Genomic DNA, 25292 nt, shown 5'->3' with positions numbered 1-25292 from the left:
GTTTTCTAGGCTATCTAAACGGGCCCCGACGTTGCACTGTATTATTAAAGCTTGTCAAATATCTTCCTTCAGTCATCGATGGTGTATGTAATTTTTTCGATTAAACCTATAATCTTGTCTATATTGTGAATATTTCTCCAGTGGAATTAGTAGAAAGTGGAGCTGAAAGAGATCTCATCTGTTTTACATTTAAAAGCTTTTCATGGATTCACCATAAGCCCTTAAATGTGCTCAATTACAGGCAGAGTATGTTTGGTCATATGTAAAGTCATGTTGTTTTTCATTGGTGAATCTGGAGTTTTCTTTAACCTCTATGTGTGGGGAGCTCCAAATGGGACTACAGAACTCCATTTATTAAGACTTTAACTCTTTGAATTAACCAAATCTGAGTCATTTGCTGTCAGATATTATTTAAATTAAATTGAATAACTGCAATATTTGCACCTAAACTGGGTGGATAGATTGTGCAAAATGTCTAGGGAGTGAAATACCATTATCCTGGGGATTTTGCTGGAAGCTTCTCAATAACCTCTGGTCCTCCCCAGATCCCACTGTGGCAACCAAAAGTTTACCATTCATCCACATACACATCTTGTCATGCATCCTTGTCCTTGGAACCACACATTAAGTGTCATAAGGATTAAAAATGCTCCCATTAGTAATTGAGTTGGGTTTTTTTTTTGCACTTTTCTTGTGTGTTACCACACTCAGAACCTCATACATGTTGTTACAGCATTCTTTCAGTACAGATCAACAGCTCTCTTAAATCCTCAATGAATTGGTATGAGTTTCCCAAGTTGCAACAGTTAATAACAACTCCTTAATAACTCCCTAAAATTAGGAACACATTTGCACCATGCACGCTAAGATTTGGTCTCATTTCCTTCCCTGAGACACTTATAAATATGGTACAAATATGGTGCTCGATCTTATTTATCAGGGAGCAGTGAAGGAAAGATGGGAAATTGATTCCCTCAGATTCACAGAGAGGTTGGAGCAGACTTAGTAGTGTTTATGAAGAGGCTGCTACTGTATATTGTTGACACCAAAGCTAGAGCTGGTTGCACAGATGTCAGGATGGAGATTCAGGCTCATTGGTGGTCCCTTTATGTCTTGAAGCTTTGTTGGCATAGCAACCCCAAAGGTATTTTAGGTTTCTGCTGGCATTTTCTCATTAATTTCTACACACTCTGTTATGGGCCTGCAGCTAGGTTTATATTGATATTATACTTTTCACGCCAGCTGTGAGAAGAATGAAAAAATGAAGAGGAAAATACGCATGGCTGTTTACCTTGGTAACACGAGTTGGGCTACATTGCAGTAATGGTAATGTGGAATTACCTTGTCAGAGATGTGTGTATACTCTACTTCCACATCTCGTGATGTTAGATGTAGACTTTGAAATGATAGCATGTGCCACAGAGGCTGAATAAGCATATTCAGATCTGGCAACCGTCCTATTACTGTCACCCCCCTGTAGCGAAATTCCAATTCATGCATGATAACAGAGTGAGCCATGAGAGACATCCTCATTAGCGTCACCTTCTTTCATTAAGGCATTATCCGGACACCTATTTAAGACTATTTACATATGTATTGAGATCATTAGGGAAGAAAGTCCTGCATTAGAAATAAATATGGCTAGTTCTGGGTCTTATTACCATTTCAAACACACTGCTGCGTTGCTGTAATAATGACTAGGGTTACTTGGAGTCTGGAAATAGTTAGGAGCAAATGTAGCAAGTCAGTTCAAGCTATATATACCGTTACATATAGCCTTGATACAGTAAATACTGTATATATACTGTAAGTCTGCATTGTCTTTACATTTTGCACCTACATTTCAGGTACAGATATTTTCAAATTCTAATATTTCTCACAGGTTTTCATTAGTTGTATGAATGGAGTATTCATTCATCAGTGACTACTATTACATACTTTTATAGCAGTTATACTCTAATCACTATTATTAATATCTTCCCAAAGGTATGCAGCAGCTGTGTGATTGAATTTGATCTTGCAGGACACAGGGACAAGCTGTAATGACCTCAGTCTTTGTAACCATTTGTAATTTAATCGTCTTTTTAAATCATCTTCACTTCATTCGCCGTCTGCAGGTTTATGTTGCTGTGTCTGGTGTGGGCTCTTTGAAAGTGTTTGATTGGAAAACCTCAAGAAATGAAAAGCCCCTTTGGCTCCTCTACATCAGGGCATGAGTGAATGTATTTGTCCAATTTTCAAACAGAAAATGGGATTCTTTAATTGCTGTGGCAGGTGCTCAACATTTTCTGTTGAGGGTTTGCAGAAAATATGCAACACTTTTCCCCCCACCTACTCCCCTTCACACATTCCCTGTGCTGTTACTGCAGCAATGGTGGTTTAGTCTTATGCCTGTGAGCTAAGAGCCCCCCCCCCCTTTCCGGCACCCCCCGCTCCTGTCAAACTGAAGTGGTTATTTTTAGTGTTGGGGAAGCAGCCCGCTCTGCCTGCATCCAGCTGCACAGAGAGATTAATGGAGCACGAGAGAAAGACATAGAAAGGGAGCACACGTGCATCCTCGCCACATGGCAGGGGGAGCTTGTAGGAGCGAGTGATTGAGTGGGTGACGGAGAGAGAGGACCAATGACTGGCTGATGGGGAGGAGAGGACAGTGTATGTGTGAGAGGGAGGGTTTTGGCAAGGATGCAGCCAAGGAGCATCTGTCATTTACTGTCTATTTAAAGCAAAGAAAAAAAGTAATTTGAATGCCTCTTTGTCAAAGTCATATTCAGTGCTTCCATGGAAAAGAACCTTCCATGCCCCACAGGCATGACTTGCCTCGTCAGCAGCTAAAATATCAGGAAGGGGATTTTGCTTTGAAGTTGGCAAAGAAGCACAAGCTCCACCAGACCAGTTACTCTGGCACCTACCTCATGAATCAGACACATATTTAAGTGATAAGCGTTATCCTAAGGGTTTGCTGGGGTGACTTTAATTTTAGTAGCCAATTTGTCCTCAGTGATTATCGTGCTTGCTCTGCTCTTCCTGACTAAGGAAATGACTCAGAATGTGTTTCTTTGTCAGCATCACCTTTACTACTCAAATTATTAGGCTTTTCTTGATTGAACAACAGGGGTTATTTATTTATCTTTCTCTATTATACAGTTGGACTTTAGGTCATATATTATAAAGTAATTCTTCTTGCAGCCAAGCCACATGACTAGGGAGTTTTTAAGGGCTTGTTGTTGAAGTCCAATTAGTTGATTTTAAATGATTCCTTGTATTTCCTTCCTGAAATGTAACATCAGTGAAAAGAGGCAATCAGCAAGGATTAAAAACCAGAGCTCTGAATATTAATACCTCACTGCTGAACACGGGGATGCTGGGTATCGACAGGGTGCCGGATTGAATGAATAATGAATAGGCTTTTGACGTCACTGGTTTTAAAAGTCAGTCTGGTACCTTCAGAGGTCCCTGCGTGGAGGAGCTGGAAGTGGCACCTCGACAGAGCCTCGTCTATGTGTGTGTTAGACAAAAAGCAGCGCTGCTCTATCTTTTATCCAACGCCTCCCGTTGTCAACCATGCAGGAATATATACACACACATCATTCAGAGAGGACGAGGCATGTGGCCGCTCTCCTACCTGCCTGGCGTCACCTTTTACTCTCACCTGCACAAACTGTCCTTCTGGCCCTGTGACTCAGAGATCCTGACACCTCCTGCTGAACAGACACAGTCTTTCATATTGAGATTGTGGCATTCTGCCCAAAAGAGGAGGAGAGGAGTCCCAGGCTGAGAAGATCAGACTCTCTCCAACCCCACTCCCCCTCTAAAATGCCAGGCTCCTGTCAATCACCAGCCAACCAGTATAGGCCTGAGAAAAGCCTTTGTAGATTCACTGGATGCTGATGTTCTGCTAATGCAGAACATCAGCATCCAGTGAAATGTTTCAAACCTGTCACATTAGCACATTTGGAAATGTGTTATTTTAGCTGACATTTTAGCTTCTAGTCACTGATTACTTGTTCTTTTCTCAATTTGTTTGCAGTGAAGAAAGCCAAGCTTGATGGACCCCAAGGTGAGTTTTGACCCGCTGATATCATCCATTTGTTTCTTATTTTTACTGAATCAGGTTGTTCCATATAAACACACACACACAGTAGCGTGACTAATGGTATTTGTTTTTTACTTTTTACAGAGAAATTTAACACGTACGTGACCCTGAAGGTGCAGAATGTTAAGAGCACAACCATCGCTGTGCGCGGCATTCAGCCATGCTGGGAGCAGGATTTCATGTTGTGAGTGCTTCTTGCCCTCTCTCACGTCTCCTGCCCCCTTTCATCTCACTATGGCGCTCCTTCTTTCAGCCCCTGTCTTCTGTTAATCTGGCTATGCAGTATTGCTTAATTCTTTCCTGCACAATTTGGCTCACAATTTCTTACTCTTACTCTTCACACCTACTTGTCTTCCTTCTCTCTCACCTTCACCTATAGTGCAGTGACCCTTTTCTCTTCTCCTCCTCTTGCACCCACAAAGTTAGAGTTGTGGTTGTATGGACAGAGGGCTTTTTTCCAGGTCCCAGGTTGGCAGAGCACTGCAGATGCAAAGTCATATTAATATATAAGTAGTTTTAAACTATAGGCATTAAATAAGGAATGAATACAGATAATTCACATGAATAGAGATGTCACCTCAGTGGTTCAATTCTTCGGCAACATAAGCCACCAGCTGTGGCATTTGTACCCCCTAAAAGGAGTTATTTTTGCCCTCTTCCTCCTGCTTCCTCTCTGGGTCTCTCCAGCAAAGTTCACACAGCCAGTGTCCTGGCGTCATGACACCTCATAACTCCAGAAAGTTGTCTGAAAAGGAAAAAAACAGCCTAACACAACAGATAAAAATGAGTTATCTTGCCATTGTACTGTTGTTATGTTTAATCTATTACAGCATATCTCTAAACTAAAAATCAGCTCTTACTTTCTTTCCCCTTTTTAGATCCCTCACTTTCTCCATCTCCTGCCACCTTCCTCCTCTTCTTTTTTCTCTTCTGTGAAGCAGAGCACCATTCAGCCATTTGTGAGATTACTTCCTTGGCTCTCAAGAAAACAGAAAGATGTATTTTCATATCAAAGCTGTGGCTATTATTAGGTTTTGATTCACTTAAGGCAGCCAGAAGGCTTGGGGAGAGGCACTGTTGGACAATGAGATCTGATAATCTGCCAGTCATATTTGAAATCACTTTACAAATCCTAGCTGGTATGAGTGATGCTTGATGGAAAAAGGGGGCAAAGAGTTCTCTTTTGTTTGCCATACAGAAATATAGATCCCTGCCTCTGCTGTTGTCCTGTCTGTGTTCTCTCTTATATCCTGCCGGCAGCCCCGTTGACAATCACCAGCTCTTTCCATCTTCATGCTGAATGACTCATTTCCCTCAGCAGATTGAATCACAGTGCATATCCCTCACCAGATTTAAGTGCAGCTCCTGATGGCATACACTATATTTCTTTCTTTACGCAGTGAGGTTTCTGTATACAATCCTGTCTCCACTCAGGTCTTTATAACATTCTGTGGTTTTTTATTGTTTCCTCTGCTTTTTCCTAACTCATTTCTCTTTTTCTTAATCTGCCTCTTCCTCTTTCTGCCGAGCAGCGAAATAAACCGCCTGGATCTGGGCCTGACAGTGGAGGTGTGGAATAAAGGGCTGATCTGGGACACCATGGTGGGCACCTTATGGATCCCACTGCGCAGCATACGACAGTCCAATGAGGTACGCTCCACCTCTCTCTCTGGCTCAGACATCCTCCAGTGTTAGATTTTATTAGCTTACTGTTTTCTGTTTCTGAAGTGGACAACAGATCAATAGCTGCTACATGATCATGTATAAGAAATAAACCAACAGTAAGTAAATAAACAGCATGTATTTAAACAGCAAGTGATAAATTGTTGTTGTAATGATGGAGATTCGAATTTTGTTTTGAAAGTGATCAGCATTGGTTAGCAGTAAGTGCTCTGATTTGTTTTATTTTTTATGTTTCAGTATTTGTTGATAGCGCTTTTCCAACTGCACACTGCTTTCATTTTTAATCTAGTCCTCCTGCATAATATAACACATTTCCTGATGCCTGTAAAATATATTCTATTGGGCTTGTTAATTATGTGCACAATGATTTGGAATTGGTTAAATAAGCCACTTAATGAACTTAGTAACTGTAGGTAAATACTTGTTTGGCTAACTGGTGATAATGTTCTGTGATGAGGTCAGTAGTAGTAGATCAGATCAGTAGGTACATTTTTACCCAATCTAGGATGATGTTTTTTATTTATTAGTTCAACATTTTGGAAAATACACTTATTGGCTTTGTTGCCGAGAGTTAGATGAGAAGTATGATCGATATATTAAGTATGAAGCTAGAGCCAGGAGGCAATTAACTACCGGAGCCTGGGGGAAACTGCTGGCCTGGCTCTCTCTAAAGTTCAAAAATACGACCACGACCACCTCTAATGCCAACTCATTGTATCTCGGTTTTTAAATTCGTTTACAAACAGATATGTAAAAATGACAAGTTGTGGTTTACGTGCTGTAACTTGTCCTTGGTGAACAGCTGCAAAGCACAGTGATTTTTTCAAATTCAAAGCTTTGAGATTTAGTCAAAGCTAATGATAACGTGGCAATCGAACTGAACTTACATTTCTTATTTTCTTCATTATTTATATTGGAGATGCTGAACAATGACAGACCTCAAGCACAATACCAAAAGGTATTTTTATCATGCACTAAGTATTGTGGCATATTTCATAGTCCTCTATCTTTTCAGGAGGGCCCAGGCCAGTGGCTGACCCTGGACTCTAATGCAATCATGGCTGAGAATGAGATCTGCGGAACCAAAGACCCGACCTTTCACCGGCTGCTGCTCGACACCCGCTTTGAACTGCCACTAGGTTTGGCTTTTCATGATAATTGTATTAATCCCACTTGGTGCTTCATTCTGTAATTTGTTCCATTTATATATGTTAGATTTTAGATAAATGGATATTCTTCTATAAAATGTAAAAAAATAAAAAATAAAAAATAACAGGAAAATACATTCCCACTGTTCTTAGTAATAGTACTTCCACTATCAATGTTATTATAACAATGATAGTGGAAGTACTATAAGTGGTATACCACTTTTAGCACTGCTAGTCCTAATACTTTTACATTCACTACTAATGCTGCTGCTGCTACTTCTACTTCTACTAGTACTAACACTACCTCTGGGGCTGTTACTTGATATATAGAGTTCATTTTTGACCTTGGAAATAGCAGTTGGTAATACAATCTCACCACAAGGTCCATTTGGCTGTTTGGCTGGAGATTTCGATTGTAAGTGATAGCTTTCGGTCCTCAGAAAAATGCAATTTCAACACATAATTTCATCACATCTAGGAAGATTGTGTGATATGATCACAGAGAATCATATCAGAGGAATATACAGAGAGACATATGTTGGACATACGTCCAATATCAGATGTGCTGAGGCGAGGAACATGATGAGTGTTTTTGTTGTGTGCTGCAGACATTCCAGAGGAAGAGGCCAGGTACTGGGCCAAGAAACTTGAACAACTAAATGCAATGAGAGATCAAGATGTAAGAACTTCATTCTTTTCTACATTCCCATCACACACTCTATTTATTCCTTAATTTTACAGTGTTTTATCTTCCACTCGGCCATTAATAACAGAATTGCCAGAGTCAACATTTTTACCAGCAAATTTCCGCAGAAGAAGTGCTGGATCTTATTTTCCAAGATGTCTGTTGTTGTTTATCCCTCAGTATCAAGAAGAACAGGAGCGACCGCTCCATGCACCATCCACACAATGCTGTGAGTGTCAGACGCCGCTTCTGCGTCCACCTCCTCCTGTTCTGTTGTGTCTATTTTACGCCCCTTATCTTTTTTTTCTCTCCTCACTCCCTCTGCTCAATCGTTGTGACTCGTACTGATAAAGGGACTAGACAGGAGGTAGAAATTAAGGCTCCTAGATGAAGCAAAGCATGGAAGATGGGAGGGAGGGAAGCTGATGGGACAAATCACGCATGCAAGCCTGGCTGAACACTAGAATGACTTATAGGTGCTAGATGTGTGATGAATATGAACTGACATATGCTGGGTTGTCAGACACACACCACCCTGGCTGTCTGTCTAGTGATGATGACACAGGGAGCAGGTGGATAAGTGCGCATAGCATAAATCTGTGGACACAGGGTTTGGGTTGGTGGCATGATGCTTGTGTGTGTGCAGAGATGATGTCAGCATGTGCATATTTTTTGTTCTTAGTTACTTAGCAGCACCAAGGCCAGCAGCATTTGAACTAAAGCTGATTTTGATCTAAGCTTTTTGAGCTTCTCGTGTTTTTCTTCACTCGCACACATACAAACACTGATTTACCTCACTTATGAACCCTCTGCAAAATAGGTCTTTCTCAGGGCTATAAATCTCCACGTTTGTTTACATGGCTTTGTGGACTGCTGGTGTGTTTAATTTGTAGCCCAAACCTAATTTGAGTTTTTCCAACCCTATATCTCCTTGCAGGTAATTGGAGTCTGTGGGGAGATCAGCAAAGTAAGTTTCTTTCATGCGCTTCTGCTATAATGACTTGGAGTAATTCTGTATTTATTGTCCATGTCTCATTTAATGTAATGATCTCCTTGTGTAGTTTTCCTCTGAGACCATTAGCTGCCTTGAAAATATATTTTTTCCTCCACACATCCCCTCTGAACTTCCTTTCAGTTCGTATCCGTAATCTCCTGACAAATTTAAAGTCAAGCTGTTGGAATTAAATTGAGTAAAGTTACATTAAAATAACCTATGTGGTGTTTGTTGAGGATACATATGAGTTTTTTCCAAGGATGTAATTTCCCCTGGGGATGGGGGTGTCATGCAAGCGTAACTCATTGGACTGCCATATACTATCTGAGTCACCTTCAATTGTTACTGTGCACTCAAAGCAACAAGCTTAGCGAGCAGCAGTGACTGGTGCCAAGTGCAGTGGAGAGTTTTTTTTGCCCCAGGTCTTGCCTCGTAGGCTACATACCTTTCTTACCTTGCTTATCTTTCCATTCTTACTGTATTGCTGGAGGTTGTTGGTGCAGTATGCAGCCTTACATGAATAACTGTAGATACTACTGAGGACTGAAAAAAGGTTATGTGCACTATAGATATTATATAATAATCTACATTTTGATTTACATTTAATATTCTCCTTAAAAGAATGCTAGAATTGAACATCAAAAAATATAAATTATTTTTAAATATAGTCAAAAATAAGATCAAAAACATTTATTTACTACTATTTAGTATACAAATACTGTATAATACAATTCTGAGCCATGAACCTCTTCTCATCTCGCCCCCTCACTTTGTCCCCGCTGTGTTTGTGTGAACAGACGAGGATCCAGACAGCGCCGTGGATGACAGGGACAGCGACTACCGCAGTGAGACCAGTAACAGCATCCCGCCTCCCTACTACACCACCTCCCAGCCCAACGCTTCCATGCACCAGTATCCCATGAGGCACCAGCACTACAGACACTCCTACAACGACGACATCCATGAGCTAGACTACGACCACAGAGTCATGAGGTAACACGCACCCTGCAGCCACTACATAGCCACAACTGAGACTTGAGTTTTCTTTTTATGAGATTACCATTGGGTTGTCAGAAAGTATCAGCAACAGGGAGAAAGGAATCTTTTTGGTGAGAAAGGAAGGAAAAATCCCTAAAGAAGAAAGACTGGTTAATGTTGACGATATAATATACACATCCCTTCTTAAACAAATATTCCTGAAGTGAATAACTTTTAGCCCTGAGACAGCTCAGCCCCCGTGGCCTTGTTTTGTTTTACTGTGCTGTACATGGTAACATGCTGTCCCACTGTGCTCTCCTCCTCTAGAGAATAACCCTGGCCTCAGTGTATACAAGCATGCTGGGGCGCACAGTTCTTGTATACAGGTCATGTATGAACTGGGCCTTTGTGGTTATCTTTTCTGTGCGTGTGTGTGCATGTGTGAATGCCTGTGTGCGTGCCTGCATCTTTGTGTGCACGTTGAGTGTGTGAGCATCAGGTAAACTTGTGTGACTTGTTGTGCAGAAAATTAATGGATTTCTGAACATAACAGTATTGCTGAACATTTTTGGACATTTTTTTCAATGGCGACAGATGTTTCAAACTCATGCATTGCTCAGAAAGCTGAAACAGAAAGTTTGTCCTGTTGTTGTTCATTTGGTTAGATTTAGGTGGGTTAAACAGATCTTCAAGTGCTCAGCCTCTGTGAGAGGTCCTTGTGCAGAAACGTAAAGAATATCTTTTAATTTTTCAAGTCTGTCTTTGTACAACAGTCAGATGTTTATATGAACATTTAAATAGGTTTTGTTTGCTGTAATACTTTTTCCAGTTTATAGCAGCCAGTAAGAGATCCATTTCTAATAAAATCAAGTAGATATAATTTAAAGTAACAGTTTGTTTAGTAAAAAAAATCCCTCTTTGTGTTTCCACTGACAGTGTTTCCTTGTTGTGCAGTAGAGGGACACTAAAAAAGAAGAACTGGAATATACCTGCTTCATTCAACTGTGCATTTTACTTACATTGTGAGCACAATAGAAAGGGGTCATTTAATGGACAGTATGAACAGGATGAATGATTACAGCCAGCAAATTCTGCTTCAGTGGTCACAACCGGCCATTGTTTCAAGACAGGCTTGAAAAACTGTGAACCTATCCTTTAACCAAGCAACGCAGCGGCTCAGTTTGGTTAGAGCTTTCTTTGAAAGATTTGCACTGAGCTCTACTGATGCTCCTCTCCCACCTCTTCCCTCCTTCCTGCCTTCCTCCTTGCTCCTCTTACCAGACGCTATGATAGTTTAGACTCGGCCACCAACGGGCGCAGCGATATCGACTCAGGCTCAGGGTCGAGCCGGCGCACCAGTCGTCAGTATTCTCTAGACAGTAGGCATTCACTGTCCGATAGGTGGGTCTCTGTACCTCCTTTCCAATTCCTCTTCCTCCTCCTGCTCCGGCCTGTGACTCCGTCTCGCTGTGACGTCAGTGGTGGACTTGTCCCGTCCTCCTCGCTCACTGTGCTTGCATGCATGCGCTCTTACCCTATCTCTGTATATGTATATTCTGTACTTTTTATAGAGAACTACTGGTCCTGCATCTCTATTTACTGTGTTCCTGGTGAAGATTCCCAAATCAGTTTCACAAAAATATGCATCATACTCATCTTCACCTTTGTTAAACTCTAAGTTCTACGTAGTTTTGTGTTTATGTGTGTGGGCAAGTGATTGACAAGATGCGTGTATGTGTGAGTTGTTTCATAACACTCAGAGACAGAGAGGTTAATTGTTGGTTGGAGTTTGTGGAAGAGCCTCTGTGTGTGTGTGTGTGTGTGTGTGTGTGTGTGTGTGTGTGTGTGTGTGATAATCTGTTTTCACGACAGCCTGTTATTACAGCCTCATCTTGCATGTGAGACTTTAAGAAGAGCCCTGTCTTATTCTGAGTGTCCTTTACTTGGTAATTATACATATTTAATTTTCACTTATAAGACAGCAGGATGCCTTCAGCCCAATAATGGGGCCATAGCAGAGAGGCCATGACAAATTACATTAATTTTCATCTTAATTTCATTGTTGTTTTTTTTTATTCTTTTCTAAGAAAGAGGGCAGACATGTATTTAGACTCATTATGCAAGCATTTGTCACTGTCTGTGTCAGACTTCGTGTCTGGACAGGAAGGAGATTGTGAGGTAGGTGATGAATAGAAAAGAACAGGGGTGTCATGATTTAGTGTTTGTGTGTACATTCACCCGTACTTGTGTATTCCCTCTGACTCACAGCTCGAAGCCGTAATACATTTCTCTCCTTTACTGCTCCTGCCCCATGCGTTATTGAACCAACATGACTGTAATCAATAGAGGCGAAACAATAAGTGTGAGTGCGTGTCTGTTTTGTGTGTGTAAGAAATTATTTTTGCATGTGTCTCCAGTCTCTCTCTGACTCATGGTCTGTCTCAATGTCTAATAGCCTCATTCATCATCGTGGATAAATATTATTCACTTATTTATCTGCAAGAGGCTGTTTTTGTTCTGCCAGGATTTTAAATTACCCTCAACCTCTCCAGGTTCACTTTCTTTCATTTGAGTAGGCCTATTTATATATTTTTATATGGTGTGGGTTTCTGTATTAATTTGTGTGTGAATTAGTATCCATAGTAACCTTTCCCATTACTAAAAAGATTATTCCCCTTCAGTTGCATAGATGCATCACTAGCCAAAACCCACCTGCTCAGAGTTTTCTTATTGGTTGGTTTAAAAGTCACTCCTCTTTTCCTATTGGTTAGCTGTCTCCCTCTTTGGCCCCGACACAAGTTCCTTAAGTGCCAAACTCCTAACTGTGCAAGTGTGGGAACTCCCTTAGTTTACTTTTAAACCTGTGTGGGTGTGTTTATGTAACAGCTGTCTGTATCTTCCCTTCCCTCCAGTCCCACAGACAGTCGGTACGCCTCGTCAGGCGAGTTGAGTCGAGGCAGCTCTCAGCTCAGCGAGGAGTTTGCTCCTGAGGACGGCGAGAGCTTGCGAGGTTCAGAGTTCTACGATGAAAATGACTCCTACCACTCCTGCCACTCCTCCGTCAGCTACGGCAAAGAGGATTCCCCAGTCTGGGATGGGGAGGACCACCAGGGGGTCTACAGCGACGAGGGAGGCTACCTCAAAGATGGAGGGGAAGAGGGGGCGCTGTATGCCGAAGAGGATGGAGACATGTACACAGAGGAAGGAGAGTACTACGAAGATGAGGAGGAGATGCCTTATGAGGAAGATGAAGATATGTATCCACTTGACGGCACACTCAGTGAAGAACAAGAGCCGCCCTACACCCCCACACCCACAAGCACTGCCCCCACCCTTTTGCCCCCCTCCGATAGTCTGTCCTCCACAAGGCCACCGCTGGAGAAGCAGGCGTCATTGCATCAGCAGCAGTCTGCCCATGATCAGCCGCAGCCCCCCAGCACAGCTCCCGGTCTACCTCCACTCGCACAGGAGAACACGTTGCCCCCTTTCAGCACAGAAACCACCAAGTCTCCATTTGCACACACCCAGCCAGCTCTGTCTACCACCACTACATCCACCCCCACAACAACCTCACAGGTTTCAGCTACCAAGCCACTGGAGCCTGAGCCCAAGTCCGAGGTACCGCTGGAGGCACCTCGACCCACCGAGCAGCCTCCAACAGCAGAAAGTGTCCCTCCAGCTCCTGAAGAGAAAACAGAAGAGCCACCTGTTCCAAGGTAAACACTGTTCACACACTGTCAGCTTCATACAGGAAAAATAAGGTTTCACACACTGTCAACACTAATCCTCCAAAAAATCTGAATCCTTCATTTCCCTTAAAGCAACGTATTGCCACCTTTCATTAGACCCTCCCTGCCTGATGACATGATTATTTTCTCAGACTTTTGAGAGCCAGTTTAATACGAGTACTCCTCGTGACATGTTAAATAAACTTAGAGTGCAAAATCAGTGGAGTGCCCCTTTATGGTGTTTACTTCTATTAGTAAGTGATAGTTATCTTCATAATAACTGTACATTTACTACATTAGCTAACAGAGCGCATATATGAATGAAAAATGTTGTTCCTTCTTCAAATATTCTTTTAGCTTCCCAAATAGGGAAATCATGGAGCCTGGTCCTGCCAGAGCCAAAGCCAACTGGCTCCGACTTTTCAGCAGAGTACGACTACAGCTGCAAGAGGTATAGCCTTTATATGTGCGTGTGTCTCCTAGTGTATCTTTGTGCACAAAGGTGTGCATTCATGCCAGGTGAATGCCTGGGTAATATGTCTTCTCTGTTGTTACTCTGCTTCAATTCAAAAATCTACAACTTGAGCTCACTGACTTGTTGCATCAGTCCCTGCATGTACTACTGTTACTGTGTTTTTTTCCAGCTTTTGTTGATTGGTCCACCATTTTCCCCATTTTCTTGGTTATTGTTGTGGATTATATTGTCTTGTGTTTATTTGATAGTTTCTGTTTACCCCTTGTACTGTTTTGCCATTTCATTATTTTCTTTTCAGTTGTTTCCCATCCTCGTAGCGATTTGCATGTAGTCCATTCTGATTACCCATGGCTGGAGCAGACCCTCAGGTGGGTGTGGCCAGTAGTGTGTTAATCAATCTAATCTATATTGAATGTATCCTGTGCGGCTCATAGAAAAACAACACATCAGAAGCTGCTGTAAGCCTGTTAAGTTTAATTTTCAAAGTCTGCCATTTATACTAATCATGACTATTTCTGTGCGTCTGTGTGACGTGAGTATCAGCGCCATGAGTCAGTCTTTGAACAGGCAGGCAGACAAAGAACATGTCTTTCAATAATAGAGAAGATAGAATTAGAATAATTATTGCACGCACGGCCATCTGGCTACTATCTACTATCTACTATTACTATGATTCTCAAAGACAGAAGCCACTGATAAGGTCAATAATCCCCACACTCACTCAGAAAGACACAACTCAGCTTTACCACTCTCCTCATCTCCTCCTTTTTCTTTCTATCTCCCACAGTTGCAGTCATTATGGTTACAGCTACTAGTGAAACCATGAAATAGTGCTTTTTGCTAAGGAACACTAATACAGTATCTCTCGATTTTGTTGTTCTCTGTAGAAAGAACAATATAAAAGTACTATGTGAAGTACTGTAATTTGCTATGGTTCCTATTTTTCCAACTACATCTCTAATGGCACCCTGCTTGCCTCTCTTTCTCTTCAGGCCAGAGGTGAAAGTGTTGGCATCGCCTCTCTGCTTTTATCAGCAGGGTAAGTAACCATGACGCTGTTACTACTATGACCAATGAAAATCTATAACTTACCAACAGAAAGGCAAGCCCATGGCCTTAATGTCCGAATGCATTGATTGTCTAATTGATTTGTCATGTCCAGGTTCAAGTTAACAACTGTAACTTAAAAAATAGCTGGTGTTGAACCCTGCTCTCTGCATGTTTTGTCTCCAGGATGGGTGGCGCTCTGTATAGCATTGACAGCATGCCAGATCTCAGGAAGAGGAAAGCTATGCCTCTGGTCAGAGATCTGGTGAGTTTCTGCACTAATCTCTTATATTCCCCAAACTGTCTCATATCTCTCCTGTCCATCTATCACTCAACTCAGCAGTCAGCACTTTCATCTACTAAACCATCTCCTGTTTTCCTTCTGATTACCTGCTGTCCTTTCTCATCTTATTATTACTCTTTTTACCAAATTGTACTTTTCTTTTCATCATTTCTCCTTTTTACTCCTCTTCCTCTCTGTCTATTTACCCACCGCAGTACATCCACTATGCTACCAGAGAATACATTTCCCTGCTGTTACAGCCTGGCAGGGATGTCTGCTAGATGTCATTTAACAGACCATTCATCGTGCCCATGACTCCCTGACACTGCCTAATTAGGCATAAGACTTTGGGAAATATAAATCCTCTGGATAAATCTTTCAGCTTTTACTAGCAAGTATAGAGAAATCTCAGAATCTGGATGGACACACATTGTATCACGTTTCAGCTTTTCAGAAAGACAAATGAAAGAAAGGAACAATTTCACATTTTGGGAAATACCCTTGTTTGCATTCTTTCCAAGAGTTAGAAGAGAAGATTGATTAACTGAGCAGCCAGAAGTCTGGAAGGTGGGGAAATGGCTTACCTGGTAAACCTGAGCTTTAGTTGTGCTGGCAGGCTAGCTGGTTCCCCCTGTTTCCAGTTTGTGCTATGTTAACTGGCTGCAGACTGATCAGAGTGGTTTCAATCTTCTCTAACTTTTGGCAAAAAAGCAAATAATTTTACAGTGTTGGACAAAATTTTGAACTATTTAATGCAAAAACACCCTTTGTAGTGGAGGCTAGGGGAAATTGGCTCTTTATATTAACTGCCAGGCAAAACTCAGTGTGCCATTTTCCTAAACACACCAGATCCAAGCGTTGCCACACACAAGTAATTATCTCAGATGACTGTCTTCATTATTAATCTTGCTGTCACAAATTTACAGTCACTACGCACTGAGAGGCTCAGGCAGGTGCACCATTGTTTCTCTTCCTCTCGCTTTCACACATGCACACACACACTCGCACCATGTCAGACTGTCTCATGTAATTGATCGGACAGTTATCACAGGCTATTTCATTTAAATATCAAATGCTCAAGTTTGGTTGCAGCTGTGACTTCGTAAAAGTCTCCAGATCTGACTATACAGTCACTTTTTTTGATTCCCACCCATGCTTTTATTGTGGAAGTCCATTCTTGTTTAATCACAATAATTACAGTATGCACAATGAATGCATCATTTCTCAACATCTCTCTTTATCATTTTTTACTCTCAATGGAAATTTACCCCTCTTGTCTTTTTCTAATTTAAAATCTCTCTCTTATTCCTCCTACCTTAACTGCCCCGCTACAGGCTATGGTGAGTAACACCAACACCATTTGCCATCAAAACACAGGTTACAAAGGTGTATTTTTCTTGTGTCTTGAGCAAACTGATCACTCTTAAGAGAGGAAGCACTTTAAATTCTGCACCTTTCACCTTGAGTTTACTGTAACTATTCAGGGGAATATTGCCAGACAGTAAAAATACAAAAAAAGTAAATTGCCTCATTGACTGCACCGAGATTTGTTTTGAATAAGATATCAAGGTGGGAGCTGAGAGAAACTGACCCCTCCTCTCTCCTGCCACTCAGTCCTTGGTTCAGAACTCCAGGAAGGCAGGCATCACCTCGGCCCTGACGTCCAGCACACTGCATAACGAAGAACTGGTCAGTTACAATATTAACTCACATGTCAAAAGTCATTCCAGCACATTCAACACCCAACTGACCATGCACTTCTCACTTCTTTATCCTCGTAGAAGAGTCATGTCTACAAGAAGACCCTCCAGGCCCTCATTTACCCCATCTCCTGCACCACCCCACACAATTTCGAAGTGTGGACAGCCACCACACCTACTTACTGCTATGAGTGTGAGGGACTGCTGTGGGGTATTGCTCGCCAGGGCATGCGCTGTACAGAGTGTGGGGTCAAATGCCACGAGAAGTGCCAAGATCTACTCAATGCTGATTGTCTGCAAAGTAAGTGAAATGTCGCAAAACATTAATCCTGAAAACTGGATTAAAAATACGATGCTGTAATTTAAATCTAGCAATGACACCACTCTCATGTCTGTATGTTAAATACAGGGCAATAGCCAGGAGACAGTTAGCTTAGCTTAAAGCACAAAAACTGGAAACAAGGGGAACATGTAACACACAACAAACATATGCTTTGAATGTTGTTGTAAGGTTTAGACAAATGAGATATAGCGTGTTGATTTGTGAGGGTTTTTTGGTGCTAATAGGCAGATTTTGTTACCTTCAAACAGGCTGGTGTCACATTGACAGCACAGATACAAGAGTGGTACTGATCTTCTCATCTAACTCATAATAATAACATTCTGGGATATATAGGAGGCGCAGCTTATGCCCACATTATATTTACAGTGACAAAGGATGCTAAAATATAGTATAAAATATTCACTGGAGCCTAATAACCATTTGCTGACTTTATGTTTTAGACTTCTTGCTGCGTTAGGGCTGCTTTTACAGTGAACTACCTAGTCCATTTATTTCCTCTTTTCTCTATTTGTCAATGCCAAGAACAGAGTCCTCCTCTTTCTTCTCTCACTCCCCCTTTCTTATTTGCCTTGTTTTCTTGAGAGGATATTAAAAGCCATTTATCTTTTGTTGTCATCCACCTCTCGTTTCCATCTCTCGTTTCCTCAGCATTTTATAGCTCTGCAAATGTGTCTGCCTCTCATTCATGAAATATAGCCAGGGTTTTCATCACCTGACGGTGTAGGTGATGAAAACCCTGGCTATATTTCATGAATGAAATCTTGTCTGTTTTGTAAAATAAATTGGCATGTTAGTTTCATATATTCCTATAACAAAATATTCCATATACATATTCCTATGTATTGTCCATGCTCTACTTTTGTTACCATTAATGACTGTATGGCAAGCATAAGCCATCTTATATTGAACACCTCTGATATGATACGAATTGTAATTGCTTTTATACATCTAATCATTTTCGTCTTCTTTTTTACGCTAACCAGGAGCAGCAGAGAAGAGCTCCAAACATGGTGCGGAGGACCGTACCCAGAACATCATCATGGTTCTTAAAGACCGCATGAAGATCCGCGAGAGGAACAAACCTGAGATCTTCGAACTCATTCAGGAGGTGTTCGCCATCGTCAAGGCCACCCACGTCACTCACATGAAGCAGATCAAACAGAGCGTGCTCGATGGCACCTCTAAATGGTCGGCCAAGATCAGTATCACAGGTGAGAGTGGAGTCAAGATAGAACAATATAGTAGCTTTGAACAGATTTGGCCACCGCTGTCATCATCAAAGGCAGAGGAGACAGCACATGTCAGGTGTTTGTGTCTATAAAAAAGAGACAAGCTGCCGTTTGTATGAAGAGAGCACAGGTGGTGTTTGTGGGGCAGTAGAGCAGAAGGTCAGGTGATTTAAGAGGCATCTGTTTGCATCCAAATGCACACACACACAACACACACAGTGGCTGACCAGCTTGCCATTCTGTTCCTTCTTCCTAGTGCTGTGTGCCCAGGGTCTACAAGCCAAGGATAAAACTGGTTCCAGTGACCCTTATGTCACCGTCCAGGTGGGAAAGACCAAAAAGAGGACCAAGACCATCTACGGCAACCTCAACCCTGTCTGGGAGGAGACATTTAATTTGTGAGTCAAGACACTCTTGGAAATGTGAAATTTGAGTTAGGGTTGAGTTAGGCTCCAAATAATGATTGTTTTCATTACTAAGTAATATGTTGGTAATTTTTAACATTTATATTTTAGCCAAAGCAATGCCATTAGAAGAAAATGCTAATCATGAAGTCAGAGCCCAAGGTCAAATTGCTTGTTTTGGCTGAACAAATTTCATTTTCAATTTATGATGATAGAAAAGACAGAACACTAGAGAAGCTTAAAAGAATAATAGATTATGAATATTTATATATATATATATATATATATATATATATTATATATATACACATATGTCAAACCTTCTAGCTTTAGTTGTGGCACTGGTGCTGTTAAACATTTCTACCTGCTTTCTGTTTATTAAAGAAAATATATTTACATTTGTTTTGTTTGCACTTTTGATATTTAATGAGTCATGATGGTAATTAATCTGGTCCTCTTGGTCAACTGTCAAAGTAACTACTATATTTGGTAGCACCGGCTGACTCTGGTTCTGTCTGTTCAGTGAATGTCACAACTCCTCAGACCGCATCAAGGTGCGAGTGTGGGATGAGGACGACGACATAAAGTCTCGTGTGAAGCAGAAGTTCAAGCGGGAGTCAGATGACTTCCTCGGTCAAACTATCATCGAGGTGCGCACTTTGAGCGGAGAAATGGACGTCTGGTACAACCTGGGTCAGTTGAATCCCATTGTGTCTGCTGAAATGATAATCCACGTCACTTATACTGTATTGATACAACAGCTTCTTTCTACCGTCATCAGTTCACCTCACTTTGCAGTTAATATGACTGACCTAACCTCTGGTGGAGATTTTTTCAGTTCGTTAACTGCTGTATGTCTTGTGCTCTTCACAGACAAGCGCACAGACAAATCAGCTGTGTCCGGAGCTATCCGCATGCACATTAATGTAGAGATCAAAGGAGAGGAGACGGTCGCCCCCTATCACGTTCAATACACCTGTTTGCATGAAGTAAGCTCAATGTGTGTGTGTGTGTGTGTGTGTGTGTGTGTGTGTCTGTTTGAACAGTAACAAAAGACATGTATTCAAGAACTGTACTTAAATACTGTTTTGAATTACTGGTGTTTTATGTTTGACCACTACTACATCTTTGGAAATATTGTAATTTTTCCTCCATAACACTTATGTGAGGGGCGGATTTTTTGCAAAATTAAAAACAAGCCAAAGAAAGCATATATCCGGGCCACCAAAAACATTACAACACTAAAACAAGTTGATGCGTTTATACATTTTCCCGTTGAAAGGGACTGTACTTTAAATTTTAATATTTTACAGATGAAACATATTCCTGTGCTTTTACTTAAAGGCCCAATCAGCAGCCAGTGTGCAGATTGTGCATTTAAATAAAACATTTGAATGCGGGAATCTGTTTTTAGGTTTATAGTACCTTTTACACTATTGTGTGTGTCTGTGCATCTGTGTGTATCTCCATGCAAGGTCATCCTAATGAGTCATGCCAAACAGGTTCATTTACTTGACCGTCAGAGTTATGGACTCGAGTCACATGACTAGGACTCGAGTCAGACTGAGTCACAAAAATTATGACTTTAGACTGGACTTGACAAAATCAAAGAAGACTCGACTTTGACTTGAACAGCAATGACTCGTGACTACACTTGGACTTGAGCCTTTTTACATGAGCTGACTTGACACTCCCCATGCCCGAATATAAATTGTGATATAAAAAACTGCGCAGCGCATCAACATAGCGCGGTGCTCAATTAGACTGGAGCGTGTGGCTTCCTCCAGCAAGAGGGAACAATCACCGAACGTCCGAAACGCTGCCGGCCGCTCCGCGATCTCCTGTCCCTGTACGCCCCAGCGACCCACTCCCTCTCCTGTACCTACAATGGGTTGTTTAGCAATGGGTTGTGTAGCTAGTAGGCCTACCAGCGTGCTGTGAACGGTTCGTGATCGTTCCCTCTGGCTGGAGGAATTTTACGCATAGGCTAGTGCATGCACAACAGCTGGGTGCCTGACGCAGCGCCACACAACTTTCTAAATTCCTCCACCTCACAGAAACAGTGTAGAGACTGCTGCAGCTGTTGCGTGAAGCTGCTTCCACCAATTCTCAAAACAAGTTCATTAAGATAAAACGATAATAGCGCCGGGTGCTGTTTCACAACGACACTTGTTTTGCTTTATAAACCCAGCGCACCCCCTTCCTTTACGGCTGAGGCTCTCGTCCCCGTCTAAAAGGTGTGTTCAGTGTTGCTTTAACCGATCGGTGCTTGTATAATATCCACGGTGTCTGCGTCTTCTAACGTCATAGCGATTTAGAGTTTTCTCACCGCTGGTTTCTGTCACTGCATCTCCCGACAAAACACGGTTTTATTTCAGCGTTCTGCAACGTAACTTCATCAACTCGAGTAGTTCACCTGCCACCTGTTCTGTACAGACACACACACACACACACACACACATTCACACTCACACACACGTACACCTACACACACACACACACAGAGCCCCCTCAGTGACTCATCCGTCACCCAAAGCTGTCAACATCGGGGAAACTGTGCTGCTGCCGTCCTCTTGCACTCTAGATGCTGCTTAAAGTTAATAATTAACTTATATATTGGATTATTGTTTCTTATTTCATGGGCTATTTGTGATTTTGGAGTAGGCTAATCCATATATAGTAGCCTAGTTTTTAAAAAGAAAGTATTACATTTCAATATTTTAATGTTTCCTAAGGCAATGAGTCATCCTGTTAAATAATTGTGATCTCAATTTTGACCAAAATAATTAGCAGCCCTACATGAACATTTAATTTAATTCATGAAATTTGTTGTGTGAAACTTCACCTCTGCCTTGTTTCTGTACTGGCTAATGCTTCATTCAATACATTGTTTTATTTTTAACTTGAAAAAACTTTTTAAATGCTTTTAAATTTGGTGAAGAGCGCATTATGGCTTTTTTAGGACTCGAAACTCAAAGTTTAAGACTTGGACTTGACTTGGACTTGACTTGGACTTGACTTGGACTTGCTTGTCCTTGACTTGAGACTTAACTCGGACTTGCTACTCATGATCGGTCTGGACTTGGGACTCGACTTGGGACTTGTAAAACGATGACTTGGTCCGACCTCTGTTGACTGATGTTCAGTTTCATAATGGATCCATTCCAAATTAAACTTAAGTTAATACTCCGTGAAGTTTGCTTTGCTCTCATAAGATAAATACCACTTCCAGACATCAGACACATTTCAACTCTGGTTCTGTGCTGATTGATTGTAGACCAATCTCAGCCTTGTATGGAGTCATTAGTAGGCCCATTACTCAAAGGAGTATATTAGCTGAACCTTAACAGACAAATGGCCAATGTTATTGTTGCATATAAGTGGACATAAACCAAATAGCCAAGTCAGAATGTTTTACAGCAGCATATTGCTTTATGGTTGAGTTGTCAAGACAGCACTTTGTGTTGGCCTCATAATGTAGTTTAACGACTAATCGTTTAGCACAGCCATTTTTAGATAAACAGATCTTGTAATCAGCGCTGTTTTTGTACAATGAAACATATAGAAACTTTTATTTCCACTGAGAGATGTAGGAATGCTCAGCCCCGTTTCGTCATGACTTGAATTAAGGAACAGTCCTTTGAGCATGCTAACTTGTAGTGACAAACAGTCAAGCAACCATGCTCAAACACTCTTTATGGGCTATCTTAATGGTCATGGCTACCCTAAACACACCTATATCCCTAAACATGACAAAGCTCTTAATAGCCGTTGACCACTTTTCAGTAGCTTTCTTTTGAACTTACAGTCTCTGTTTTTGTTTTTGTCATTTCTCTTTTTGTTTCTTTCTTTGCTTTCCTTTATGTATTTTCTCTCACTCTCGGTTTTCTATTCACCACCTTCACTTCTCTCTCTAACTCTTCCCTTTTGTTCCTCTCTGCAGAACCTCTTCCACTATGTGACAGATATCCAGAACAACGGTGTGGTGAAGATCCCTGATGCCAAAGGGGATGATGCATGGAAAGTCTATTTTGAGGAGACTCCCCAGGAGATTGTAGATGAGTTTGCCATGCGTTATGGAGTGGAGTCCATCTACCAGGCCATGACGTATGTTACCGTCTGAAAGCCTGACTTCAGAATATCACTATTTCTAAAAAAGACCCTGTGTGCTTATGTGTATTGTTGGTTGTTTTCATGCATCAAGCTCTGTGTAAAGTTTCTGTGTTTGCTTACATGTCTGTCCTTCTTTTGCAGTCACTTTGCATGCCTGTCATCTAAGTACATGTGCCCAGGTGTGCCTGCAGTGATGAGTACCCTATTGGCTAACATCAATGCCTACTACGCTCACACCACCCAGGCAACGAACAATGTCTCTGCCTCTGACCGCTTTGCTGCTTCTAACTTTGGGGTGAGTCACTGCAGAAACATTGAGCAATAATCAATAAATGCAACAGGTGCCACAGTTATATTCATTAAATCTAGGTGAAAAGACATGTCGGGGAAAAAAACTAAATATTATATTTCCATAAAAAGGAAAACACAGAAGTGTGTCTTTGCTTTGTAAACTAAAAGTAAAAGTTTTTCTTTTCCTTTTTTGCAATCATAATTTCCTTTTTTACTATGTATATGCTTATTAGTAATCCTGGTGCTGAATGGCTGGCCCTTTATATATTAAGCAGTGTGGTGTGTCTGTTATACGTTTGTTAATGTTAAAATCTGTGATCATGTGTATTGTAATGCCCACAGAAAGAGCGATTTGTCAAGCTTCTAGACCAGCTTCACAACTCTCTGAGGATTGACCTGTCCATGTACCGAGTAAGATTGCTCTCCATCTTGCTGTTTGCACTCATAGCGTCACCATCATCAGTCATATTATCTTTGAAAACTTTACAATAGATGACAACTAATAGTGGCTGGATAGTCAAACTGCTTGGTAGAACATTAACCCACCTCTGTTCCATTAACCCTTTCGTCCTGTGCTTTTCTTTCTTCTCATCCTTCTCTTTGTGAGACACAGTAAATCATAGCAGGTGGATTTGTTAATTGGAGTGACAGCTCCTGTGAAACATGCACGGACACATTCAGGAAACTGCACACCCACACAAAATTGTGTTGCCACGCTGGATGCTGCCCACAGACACAAAGACACACACACACACACAGGACCAAGATGGATGTGTTGTGCCTCACTGTATTTTTATTTTCCATCTGACTGCAGAACAACTTCCCTGCCAGCAGTCCCGAGAGGCTGCAGGACCTCAAGTCCACAGTGGACCTCCTCACCAGTATCACCTTCTTCAGAATGAAGGTGCCGTGTATTTTTAAAAATCTTTTATATGAAAAGCAGAATAATATATTTTTAAATATATAAAAATATTCATCTTAAAATTGACTTCGTATTGAATACTAGGGAAGAATCGTGTAATTGTGATGAATATAAAGATAATTCTGAAACGCTATAATTTGATTAATGTCAATTCATGCACTTGCCTAGTTTAAATGTTCACTCTCTTTTGTGTGTGTGTGTGTGTGTGTGTTTGTGTTCAGGTCCAAGAGCTTCAGTCTCCACCCAGAGCCAGTCAGGTTGTGAAGGATTGTGTCAAAGCCTGTCTCAACTCCACCTACGAGTATATCTTCAATAACTGTCATGAGCTGTACAGCCGCGAGTATCAGACAGACCCGGTAAGAAGCAGCAATTTAATGAATATCTGTGTAGGTGTGAGTGAATGTCTCTCTCCCCGCTCTTTCTCTTCTCCATCTCAAAATGTTCAAATTTCAGTTTGATTTATTGGCTTGACCATGATTCGGCACAGTATTGCCAAAGGTCTTGAGAGTATAATAGTTCCAAGCATAAGAGCATAAGAGACGACAAATGTTATGTGCAACAGGTTTTCCGAAAAAAATTGTTAAAATAGATGAAATTCTTATCTATTAAATTAAATTAATTAGATTTTAAGTCTTACGGCATCCTTATCTCTTTCTACAATGAAGACGTGTTGTTCCATCTCTAACTCTTGTAGGCAGACTGCCACAGTCGTTTTTTTCCCTGGGTTTGCCAGGTTTGTCAGAGCTAAAAAGCATTGAAGTTTACTTTAAAAAATGTTGTCACTGATGTCCAATGATTGATGTAGTTATCTTTTTCCTTGCCAAACAGGATAAATCACTGCCTAACTCTAAACTCAGAGTTGACTAACTAATCATTTTAAACTTGGCAAGCACTTTTCTTCATGAAGTATCATTACAGTCCTTGACTGGTGCTTGATTAATCAGATTGCTTGACTAAAAATATTATTAATAATATTTTCATTGTGCAAAATCATTTTTCAATGTTATTAGTGCTCCTTCTTTCCTTGATTTCTGTATCATCATCAGTGTTGTGCAAAATGCACTGTAACACTTTTGTGTGTGTGTGTGTGTGTGTGTGTGGTGAGTCCCCATCATCCTCTCGGTCTGGGTAGGCCAGGCTCTTCCATCCGTCACTCTTGCATCCGATTTCAACAGG

The 25292-nt window shown here is 41.2% G+C and overlaps 1 protein-coding gene across 6 annotated transcripts in view; it reads left to right on the top strand.

The window, feature by feature from the left end:
* The window catches only part of unc13a (unc-13 homolog A (C. elegans)), a 49983-nt gene that overhangs the window by 1010 nt on the left and 23681 nt on the right, over nt 1-25292 (top strand). For all 6 annotated transcript variants that reach the window (XM_038716195.1, XM_038716197.1, XM_038716194.1 and 3 more), the window contains exons 2-25: nt 4028-4057; nt 4178-4277; nt 5626-5743; nt 6792-6915; nt 7533-7603; nt 7790-7838; nt 8547-8576; nt 9401-9596; nt 12494-13297; nt 13667-13760; nt 14777-14823; nt 15018-15096; nt 16449-16454; nt 16729-16803; nt 16896-17115; nt 18141-18368; nt 18643-18784; nt 19314-19483; nt 19664-19779; nt 22734-22897; nt 23045-23198; nt 23537-23605; nt 24009-24098; nt 24338-24472. In XM_038716195.1, the coding sequence (XP_038572123.1) occupies nt 4028-4057; nt 4178-4277; nt 5626-5743; nt 6792-6915; nt 7533-7603; nt 7790-7838; nt 8547-8576; nt 9401-9596; nt 12494-13297; nt 13667-13760; nt 14777-14823; nt 15018-15096; nt 16449-16454; nt 16729-16803; nt 16896-17115; nt 18141-18368; nt 18643-18784; nt 19314-19483; nt 19664-19779; nt 22734-22897; nt 23045-23198; nt 23537-23605; nt 24009-24098; nt 24338-24472 (3311 nt within the window). The remainder of the gene's footprint in view (nt 1-4027; nt 4058-4177; nt 4278-5625; nt 5744-6791; nt 6916-7532; nt 7604-7789; nt 7839-8546; nt 8577-9400; nt 9597-12493; nt 13298-13666; nt 13761-14776; nt 14824-15017; nt 15097-16448; nt 16455-16728; nt 16804-16895; nt 17116-18140; nt 18369-18642; nt 18785-19313; nt 19484-19663; nt 19780-22733; nt 22898-23044; nt 23199-23536; nt 23606-24008; nt 24099-24337; nt 24473-25292) is intronic.

Source organism: Micropterus salmoides, unplaced genomic scaffold, assembly GCF_014851395.1.
Source record: "Micropterus salmoides isolate LMB-PRFRI ecotype aquatic unplaced genomic scaffold, ASM1485139v1 Ms_hic_scaffold_13, whole genome shotgun sequence".
Lineage (NCBI taxonomy): Eukaryota > Metazoa > Chordata > Actinopteri > Centrarchiformes > Centrarchidae > Micropterus > Micropterus salmoides.
The sequence above is the reverse complement of the archived record's forward strand: the minus strand, read 5'-3'. Positions and strand labels throughout refer to the sequence as shown.